The sequence below is a fragment of the Camellia sinensis genome, chromosome 2 (genome assembly GCF_055761805.1).
Source record: "Camellia sinensis isolate YWXY chromosome 2, ASM5576180v1, whole genome shotgun sequence".
NCBI lineage: Eukaryota > Viridiplantae > Streptophyta > Magnoliopsida > Ericales > Theaceae > Camellia > Camellia sinensis.
The window spans coordinates 222731221-222742640 of record NC_138962.1 but is presented as its reverse complement, the minus strand read 5'-3'; the positions used below and the strand labels follow the sequence as shown (position 1 = coordinate 222742640).

The following is an 11420-nucleotide window of genomic DNA, read 5'->3' as shown; positions in this document are numbered from 1 at the left end:
CATTGAAGAGAAGCAAAATATTTTAAGAATCAATGCATCCCTATCTCATTTGGTAAAAATCATTTATGCACTTAAATTTATTCCAAAGTTTAAAATGAACCTACAGCATTAGAAAAATATTTTAGAGTTCTAAAAAAAGAGTTTTAATTTGTCTTTTTTCACCTTATGATTTGTTTTTTTTCTTTTTTTTTTTCACTGCCAACTGTATAGAGCTCCATACTCTCTTTATCACTGCCGTAAAAGCATTATTTTTAGAATCCAACTTCAAAAAATATGTGTGCTTAGGTATAATAATTGAGATGTGAAATTTGTCAGTATTTGGAACAAACATGATTTCAAAGCAAAAACAACTCTGAGGACAAACCAATATAAAGAACTAATCAAAATGATTTCAAAAAATCACCCTCTTCCATGGAAAACATCAAAACTGTTTTTCGAAGCAGTTAGCCGAAAATCCTTTCTCCCTCCTGCTGTTGTTGAATCTGCAAACGAAAGCATTTTTCTCCGAGAACCGTCACAACCTTGCCTGATTCTACAAAACCCAAATGCAGATGAAATGAATGCTGAAACCAGAATCAATTTCATAGCCTCTTTAGCAGTGTTATGCCAATTCCATGGCTTGATCAAACTCCCAAAGCAGAGGATGTTCTGTTTGATTTTGTCAACCACCGTTGTTTTTGAATTGGAAGCAGTTTTTGTATCATCTTCTTCAAAGCATGTTTTCAATGTTTTCAACTCTTCAACTACATCTAGTGCTCTCCCCTGAAAGTGTGTCACTTTCTCCGTTAGGATTTGTCGGCTTTCTTCCATTCGCGCAAGAGCTGCATACCGGTCTTTCTGCTGCCATGAATTCAATCTCTGCACAAATAGATTGAGGCCATACTCAAGAAATTCTAAATAATAAAAAAAAAAATGCTTTATTTTTTAATTGAGCATCAAGTGTTTGATGATTTGCCTAATCAATCCATAACTGTTAATCAAGAAAAAGGGTATTTCAATTGGTATTAGGGACATGTTCGAGTCGCAAGAGTGTCATTGTGAGGAGCTACATAATGCCACTAACTACGATCACTTTAAAAACATGTGTGAAGACGCGATGTCAAATGCCATAAAAGATATAAGTAAAGCATTCTCTAAGACTAATTGATTTTAGGAGAGACGATAGAAACAATCCAATATTAAAAAATTTTGCATTTAAAAAATAAAGTATTTTTAATATGAAAATGTTTTCCTAGAAAGAAAGCAAAGTTATTTGCAATTAAAGTGGGAAAAGAGAAGGGAACCAAACCTGAAAAAAAACAAGCATGTTCTCAACATTCTTGAGTGAATCTCTAGTAGCAATCAAGCTTTCCCTCTCCTCCAATGGGGTCTCTGTAACTGTAACACCACAATAGTGCTGACCATGCTCTGAACAAAATCTGCATAATCTAACACTGTCATGTTGTTCTATTTTGAAGCTGATCTCATCATGCAATGCCTTTGCTCTCTCAATGAGACTTTGCAAGTTGTCATTCATCAATTCCATATCAACCTTGAGAGTTGAGTTGAGACCATTTGGGGTTGGAAAGTAGGGCCAACCCTTTGTTTTATGGTTTTCCCATTTGATGTTGTTGGGGTAATCAAATCATTTTGTTCACTTTTTCTTTCTTTCTTTCTTTCTTTCTTTCTTCTTTATTTATTTATTTATTGATTTTTAATGTGGGGTTAGGGTTTGCTTGAAAGGGAAGTTTTGTTTGGGACTGTAAGGCCTTGTTGTCTATGCCCCCACAATCCAATCCCTCACCATGTGCACTTATGATCATAAATGTTTTGCAATAGGAAAATGCTATGCATTAACGAATTTTTATACGATTTTCTTTTCACTAGATATAAAGAAAATGAAATTTACATTAATAAATACAACAATGATTTAGACCACTAAAAACTACATCACTAATAGCACTAATATATTGGGAATGACAAAAAAAATAATAAAAAAATAAAAACAAGGCATAGAAAGTGGGCGGGGCCCACTGCCACATCATTAGTGATCCCTCTAGTGATCTCTTTTTAGTGCTCTCAATCATTTTTCTAATAAATATTAGTGAGACTTATTGTTTTGTGTTATATAGAGAGCATATCATTATGCAGGTCGTAGTTATTTTGGGGCTTCACCTCAACTAATTCTTAGATACATGTCGTCCTTGATTCCACGTATCTTGAGTAACACTTTTTGTTTTGTTTTGTTTTTGTTTTGGGTACATTTGTGGGTCATAGTAGGGTACAGGGAGTTTTATCTGTGATAATAATTGAACTCTTAATCTCACCTTATAAAGTGAAGATCCTAACTAACTGGATTAGCCCTGGTTGATTGTACTAATCATATTTTGGCAGCTTCGGATCTTCCGTCTCCAAATCTCTATTCTTTAGTCCCAATACACTTTCAATCATTAGATCATATGTTAAAATTTACATACCTCGATATTCTCATATAATTCAATAGTTAATAGTGCATTAAAACAGAGGGACTGGGAAGATTTGAGTACAGAGGAATTTTATGTGGAGGGTGTCATGAACATGATGGGTCTTGCAAAAAGAAAATCCGAAGCAGTAGGGCAGCTATTTGATTGCATCAAGTTGAGGACTCACAATACTTTCAGTGTGTATAGCACCTTCTGAGGAAGAATGGGACATGGGCTCAGACTGTTTGGTGCTTTTGAAAGATAATAATAGGTCACATAGGGCCCCCAAAACCTTGAATGCACCATTTCAATGTCAAATGATAACATATTGGGCCAAGTTAGGCATTTCTGAACTTCTCCAGTTGGACACCAAAAGCAAAATGTTGGCACTCATTTTGCATAAAGATTTTGTGAAATGAAAATTGTATTTTGGGTTTTGTTTGGCGTAGTTTTTTATAAGTTGAAGTTAATAATTAGAAAGTAAAAGTTAAAAGTGCATCTTTCTTTGTCAATTATCAACTCATAAGCTGTAATCTTTTAACCCAATGATTCTTTATAATACTATCACACTTACACACTAAAACCCTAGTTGAAAAATGCGGTCATCCATATAAGGCCCCTTACAATAAATTTTAATATACAACAGAGAAACAGTAGGTTTGTTTGGTGCAACTTGTTGCAAAATAAAAATTGATAACAAAAAAGTAAAGTTAAAAACACTCATTTCTTTGTGTCTCAATAATAAATTTTTTCAATTTATTTAAGTAATTTATGTCTGATAAATTGCGAGAAGAAGTTAAGCCAAATTAACAAAAATAAATAAATAAATAAATAAATTGAAAAGGGTTATACACATCCTATAATGCCAATACACCTCACAACAAGATGGATGCCCATTAACTAAGTTGAATTCCTTGGCAAGTAGTTGTAAGAAAGAAAGAGCCATGTTATTGATATATATTTGAGACCCTCCCACATGATGCTCTTTATTTGGCTCTGGCAGAGAGTGGCAGAGAGGCAGTACTTGAGAGAGACACAGAGAGAGAGACAGAGACAGAAACAGAGACAGAGAGATGTCCCATGGCTTGTTGGAAGGGTTATAGATTTTCTTTTTTCCTCAATGAGCAAGCAGAGTAGACCAAGAAAATCAGATTCTGTTGTTCACTAGTTTCTTGCTTGGGCAAACTTTTTGACTCATAGGCATCTATATATCTAGCACATGTGTAAGCACACTAATAAATATTGGGTAGCAATATTATCATCTAATAATTAATCTCGTTTTGCAATCAGAATCATAACATGGTTAAATTAGTGTGAAAGAAGACTTATCTAATTTTTTTTGCGATACGTTCTTTGATGTAAAATGGCATCACCAGTATGATTATATATTTTTTTTCTAAGCACACAAGATTGGATTCAAGAAGGGTGATTGGGACAATCATCCAAAGTTTTGGAAATCTCTTTATTTTAATAGTTCTAGTTTTTGAAAATTTTAATACCAACACTTCAAGATTAGTATTAAAAACTTGTTCAATATCATTTCTCTAATACAATCTAGAGGTCTCTCCATCCGAATCCAATAGATTTTAAGTTAAATATCTCTAATAATTGTAATATAGGATCAGGTCTTGAATTATTTCTCTTAAATCAAATTTTTATCTTGTATACATCTCATATTTCTATCACTTGGTCTGCATAAGAGCCAACATAATACATTGATGACCTGAAAAATCTCATAATTAGTCCCTTCTTTCAAAATCTTATTGGCAGGTGATCAAATGGACTTCATAGGTCCTACCTGCTTGTGCTTGAGCTCTCAAAATAAACATCTTTGTCAGTGGATATAGCCTTTTCTCGGTTTCAATCTTTCCCTTTCTCTTTTTCATATTCTCTCTCATCCAACTTGGGTTCATTCTATTTAGGATTTTTGTGGTGGGAGTATAAACTCACTCCTCTTTTTCTATAAGCCTAATACTTTCTGATTTTCACACTACCACAATTATAAAAGTCTGTATTTGAATTATGGATTTTGGTAAAAAAATTAGAAACAAAAAGAAGGAAAAAAAAGAAAAAAAAAATAGTTTATATTTCATTCACATTGTCTTCACCTTTTATTTTATCATTTTCAAATTTTTATTCAAATTCATAATTTGAACACAACCTAAAGTACTCTATTTATAGGCAAAATCTAAGAAATCTTATTCATCTTGTACAATTAAGAAAATTCTACAAATATTGAATTCGTAATGGATTCATGATTTCATACCCCAATCCAAATATATGTTAAAAACAAATAATTATAAATATTATTAAACATGATGCTAGCTAGGAATATATAGGTTTCTCTTTATTTTCCAATCTTTATATCTCTTCATGTTGGTCTTTTAATCTTTGGAATTCTTTGGGAATGAATCATGTCTCACATTGTTTAATTAAGAACCAAAATCTTCTTTAGATATAGTAATCATATATATAGGACAAACAGGGATTGACCCATGTAAATAGAAGGCCCAAAGAAGGAAACCCATTTTCTAACTATGAGGACTTTGAGCTACCATTCTTAGTGGGGTCTGTGACACTAGAGTTCCAAAGAAGGTAGGTTACCTTCAACTTGTTGAATTGAATTGAAATAAAATAGCAGTAGTGATTTATCCCCCTAAAATTAGAGTTCTAATTGAGTTCTAGTGATGTAGAAAATTAAAAAAAAAAAGAAAAAGAACACACAAGGCCAAAATATCACATCAGATAAGACTCACACACATTAGAGCTATTAGAACTCATTTTCTAGAGCTTCCAAACATTTTCCTTAAATTAGACATCAACAGGGTAGGTTACTTTCAAATGTTTCGTTAACATCTAATTTAAACAAAATACTTCATATACAAAATTAATCACACAACAAATACAAAATAAGAAAATGTACAAAAATACTAAAAAAATAATGAATGTTTAGATTCATTCTAAATGTAAATTTTTCTATACAAAAATTGAATTTGTAGATAGTGATTTTAGAGTATCATATGGCATTACGTACATGATGTTCTAAACGAATTGCGTAGCAAACATTAAAATTTTTACAAGTGGAACATGATGACTTAGCTTCGTTAGGTAATTAAGAGACAAATGATAACTAACCTAGTGTTCTTGTTTTTATGAATATCTAATAATTTCTCCTCATTTTGTAGGCGACCAATCATAGCCTTGCACATAAGTTGAACTTACACCAAACAACATTATTATCTTTTTGTGTAACATAAATAGTCAAATATTGCCATCAACGCTGATAAATATTTTAATTTTGTTCACCAAACGAATAAATAAACAAAATTCCCTTATCCAATTAGTTAAAAAGAATATAATTTATTATTTTAAATGAGATTCTCCCTACCATTTTCAATAACAAATGGAGTGCTAGTGTCAAAACAAAACAATTAGACTGTCCATGGCTAAATATTAAGTCACTTTCTTGTCCTACTACCAAATTTATTTCACTTTCTTGTGTCTTTCTCAAGATATCCATTGAATACAACCACTCAATTCAATGACACACATTTGAAATCTTGGAATGGGTACACAAACCTAAGATCTACTTAAATGCACGGGTTCGTCTCAATAGATTAGTCCACTGTTTTTGAACAGAATATATTAGTCCAATTGCTTACACCTTGTTTGGTATTAGAAAATTTTCTATGAGATTTTTTATTCTCCTAGCTCAAACATTTTTACGTTGTGTTTGATTAGAAAATTTGGGAAGAAATTTAGAAAAAAAAATGAAAAATATATGTGAAACTATGTGAAATGTATATATATTTTATTCACATTTTATTTATTTTTTTCCTTTCTCTTTCTAAATCCATTCTCAAATCTCTCAATCAAACATAACATTAGGCCTTATTTGGGGGAAAGTTTTTCTTAGTTAAAATAATCAAAAAGTCATAAAAAAAATTAAAAAATCAAAATGTCACAACTTACACCTCAATCAATCATTTTTTTTTCTTACAACCATCTCTATTTGACTAAAAAAATATCCCAAACACGCTAATTTTTTCATTTCATAAAAAAGTCAAAATTATTAAAATGACCAAATTTCCAATCAGGCTCTTAATACCACACGATGTGTCAATCTTTAATTTTAAAAAATAATTATTTTGGCGCATCATATAGCAAAGACAAAGTGTGGGACAAAATTATTATGTGCTTATGAGGTCATTGTCTTAACATCTCAACAAACTTTATGATTGTGTGAATTCCACGTGATCGTGTGACTTATAAAATAAACAATAATTTCTCGTGTGAGATAAGCAAACAAGAAAAATTACTGCTTACATATATCTGATATCTGATGAAACTAATTTTTTTTTTTCAGGAATCAATGGTTCAGACCATTGACATATAAGGTCCACAAACCCAACAGCAGCAAAACCAGACCCTGCAATTCTAACTTTTTGATTAAAGAAGTAGTTTCCTTATTGTTTAACTGCAAGAACTGGAAGGCACCTCTTGTCTGTGATGTCAAGGGCCTTCTTTTTTTGTGTTGTGCTGTAAACTTTACATCATTTGAGTGTTAAACAAATTTGCACCCTTTTTGTCTTGGGAACACTTGATCTATTCATTTATTTATTTATTTTTTAAAACATACACAAAATTAGAACACATAAATATGTCAAAAAAATTGATTACATGATCAAAACTCATTTTAAATGTAAGTCTCGTAATACATAAATTGAATCTAAACCATTTATTTTTTTTTTTGCCCATCAATTCTGTGTATATAATTTTGAAAAAATAAGCCATCCGTAGATAATTGAAATTTTTTTTGTACAAATTCATGATAAAATTTATAAATTTTAATTATTAAAATTATAAAAAAAAATTATTCATGTAATTATTTTTAAAAATCACATCTGAATTTTAATTTCTCCTACTATAATTTTTGCTCGCGAGAGAAAGCGAAGAATCTGAGCTGGACCAATGGGGACCGCATCTACTTTCACTGAACGCGGCGAATGAAGACCGTCCAAAACTGCACACGTGGAGGGCATCCATTTGCTGAAGAGATTTTGTGGTCGACCGTTGTTATTATTGTTTTGAGCATTACTATTCAATATCAAAACAAACAATGGTACATACCGCTAAATTTCTATGACTAACACCATTATTAATGATGTGAAAAGTAAAAAAATAAAAAAATAAAACTAAGACACAAAATACATGTGGCAGTGGATGGGACCCACTGCCACATCATTAGAGCAACCACTAATTAGTGGTCTGCATCATTTTTCATATCAAAATTAGATTTAATTTTTAAATTTAATGATTTGATAATTAAATAAGATATTAAAAATGATATTTTCTTTATATCTTATCTAATTATTAATTAATCATATCACTTAAATATCATTAGTCTAAAAAATAAATTTAAAAAGTGAGTTTGCATATATTTTTTATTATTTTTGAAAATTAAAAATATGTATATTTTTTATTGGTGGGCCTTTTGGGCTGATTTAAAGGGCACAGAAAAAGAACAGGACAGTGTCAGTGTGTGACAGAAGGGCCCACAAAAGTTGGACTTTGAGACGAATCATTGTAAACCTTCACTGGACCGAACCGGGTTTTTTTTTTAGAAGCTATCATGGCCTTGTTTTTTGGGTGAATAATCATGGCCTTGTTTGTTTGGTTGGAAAGAAAAAGAAAGTGGAGGTGGAAAATTTTCTCAGCAGATGATTGGAATCAAGTTTTCTTCTCCAATCTAGGATTGATGGTGAGATGTGATCATTGTCACCACTGAAATTACATTGAAGCAAAAAATCTTATTAGGAAAAACAAACGCACCACAATAGACAAACATGACTTCATTTGAATATCGGTAAGAAATCATCAGTATCAAATTGAATATTTTTGTATTTTGTGAGAGGACAAAATATAATTTACTAATTGATGATGAGATTCTAGTAAAAAGGACAAGCAAAATCACCGTGTGCGCTCCAATATTCAAATCGTCCACCGTCATAAATGACATATAAGTGAAGTTATCTTGATTTATGATAGTGTAAGTCCTACATGTGGTATAACTTTTCTCATAAATCAAGTAAAATATTCTTTTTAATAGATTATTCACTTTTGGTTATACGTTATTTCTTTCCATATCACATAAAATAGACTTAACTAATGAAATTATTGAAGTGGGCCCATGTTCATTTTCAAGTTAATTTTAACTTGTTCACGTTCTGTGAAATCCGAACATAACACCTCTAAAAATTACACAGATTTTGAGTATGGATTCATTGCAACATTTGGCCTAACTATTTTGGTAGAGTTTGGCCATTGCCTTGCTAATTTTTTATATTTTATATTTTTTATGTTCTCTTAAAATTTTTAAAATTGATTTTTTTGGTAATTACTAAATTTTTAATTTTTTTTTTTTTTGGGGATAAAATTGACTTTTTTTAGCCCTTTAGTTGCTTTTCTTAACTAAAATAAATTATTATTTTTTTTTAACTCAAGCCAAACACTGACAGAGATGCAACACAGTAGGAATTGTAGTAAACTTAACCCCTTTTTAGTGGACAAGTTTGACCCGAAAGAGACTAGCTTTGCTGGGGATTTCTTTGATCTGAAAAGCAGATGCTGAGACTGGCATGCCTAGCCACATCTGGGAAAAGGCATACCACATATGCAGTACAATCTTCTCTTCAATACATGGTGAAATTTTTCTAAGTTATTTATATATATATATATATATTTTTTAATTTGAAAATTTGTGTTATTATTTAGTGCAGTTTTTGTTTATAACATATTAGATAAAAAAAATAACTTAAATAAGTTGATTATCTAAAAGTTTGAAGATAAGTGGTTTTGAAATCTATTTTCTGATTATTAGTTTTTTACTCGATAAATTAATTTTTTTAATAATTTTTTAACTTTTTATAAAAAGACATAAAAATATAAAGAGAATAAATTAACTTTTCTAGTGACTTTTTATTAGAGGCTAGTACCTAAAAAAATATATATGTTTATTTATTGGAAAATGATTTTCCCCCCAAATTTTTCTTCCCTGAATCTCCCGACTGCCCAAAATGACGTCGTTTTGGGCAGTTTCTTTTTTTTTTCTTTTTTCTTTCCTCCTTTATGTCTGAAACGCAAAGAGGAAGAGGAAGAGAAAGAAAAAGAAAGAAAGAGAAGAGAGGGGAAGAGAGAATGGAGAAAGAGGGAGAGGGAGTCGAGGCTGTCGCTGATCGCCGCCGCCTTCGCCGATTGAGGGTCGAGGCCGTCGCAGCTCAGCCCGATTTTGTTTTTTTTTTTTTTTGTGTTTCTGGATCTGAAATGAAGGGAAAAAAATAAAAATGTTGATGATAGTGATGTTGATGAAGATGTTGATGATGAAGATGAATGGTTGAATTTTTTTTAATTTTTTTTTCTGGATCTTTTTTTTTTCTGGATCTGATGATGATTTTGATGATGAAGATGACTGGTTGATGTTGGTCTTGGTCTCACTCTCTCTCTTCTTCTTCTTCTTCCTTCTCTTTTTTTTCTTCTTCTTCTTCCTTCTTCTTTTTTGATTTTCTTCTTCTGGAAAAAAAAAAAATCAAAATGACGAAACGATGTCGGGGGGATTCGGGGAAGGGCAGATTCGAGTTACATAGCATTACTGTTATTTATTTTGAGTATGTAAATCTGCCGCTATGTTTATAGGTCTTTAGCTTGTGTCAAACCCAATAACAAGTATCCTTTCTGTTTTAAAATATTAGTCTCTTATTTTTTTTTATTATCTCAAAATATTAATTTTTTTTTAAAAAATTAGAACTAAAATAATATAAATTTTCTATTTTGTTATTTTTTAAAATTTATTAACAACATAAAGAATATAATTATGATAATTGATATTTAAAAAAATATATATTATCAAAAGATAATTTTAAAAAATTAATATTTTTAAAATATAATAATTATAGTATTAAAAAAGTTTAATTTCTAAAAAAAATTATTATTTTAGGACTGATGGAATATCAAATATCAAGGTGATCTTTCATGGTTTGAGTGAGTTGTGTGTTATGGTTTCTAGGTCCTGACAAGAGGCACACAATAAAATCACACCTCATATCATATCATTCCCAACACTTTATGAGATGTGCCAAGTACCAAGAATTCCTATCCCCCCTTCCCTTTTCCCATCTGCTTTTTGCTTTTCTCTTCTCTCTCTATCAACAAAATTTTGTTTGCGTTGTGGATTTAAATGGTAACATTTTAATAGTTGGTTTAAGTTTTAAAATATAATTAATAATGGTTTAAGATTAAAATATAATCATTTTTATAAGAATATTGTTGTAAAGAATCATATTTCCACACATAGAATGTTCCCTTTACTATTTGAACTAGTTTAATCCTGAAAAATGTAAAAATTTTGTCCGACTTTTTATATGCTACAAAGAGATACATTATTAAAGAAAACGATATAAATTGAGAAAAAAATTATTGGAACAGAGGTATCAATGCTAATTTTTGTTGATTATATAATCTGTGCGTTGAAGGGTCACATTTGTACTTAACACAAATTGTTATTGTTACTGTAATCAAAGAAGCAATACTCAATATATCTCTGGAACTATCAAAATCATCAAAGTGGTAGGAAAAATCGGTAATTCCCACAAGTAAATTAATTAATGGAAATAAAAATTAATACAGAAAAATTAAATAAAAAATAATACAAGAATTTTTATGTGGTTCCTTCAATGTGAGGTACGCCTATAAGATCGAAATCCGATTCCACTATCAACCAAATAATTTTCAAACGGTTACAAATGAGACACGAATGGTCTCACAAAATCACCCTTAGATGAATTTCAAATAATTAAAAATAAATAAAAAGAAAAGCCTCATCAAATAAATGAACTAAAATCTTCAAAATCAAAATTAAAAAAGACCAAAAATAATAGACTCAAATCAAATCTATGAACTAGCCAAATTCGAAGTAAAGAAAGT

General features: G+C 30.4%; 1 protein-coding gene across 1 annotated transcript; it reads right to left on the bottom strand.

Annotated features, from left to right (window-relative positions):
- Nucleotides 1-263: 263 nt before the first annotated feature.
- LOC114260806 (uncharacterized) lies at nt 264-1636 on the bottom strand. The gene is made up of 2 exons (XM_028200991.2): nt 1289-1636; nt 264-858 (listed from the first exon to the last, which is right to left on the bottom strand). The coding sequence occupies exons 1-2, from the start codon at nt 1523-1525 to the stop codon at nt 400-402; spliced, it is 696 nt and encodes a 231-aa protein (XP_028056792.2). The 5' UTR covers nt 1526-1636; the 3' UTR covers nt 264-399.
- Nucleotides 1637-11420: the final 9784 nt, after the last annotated feature.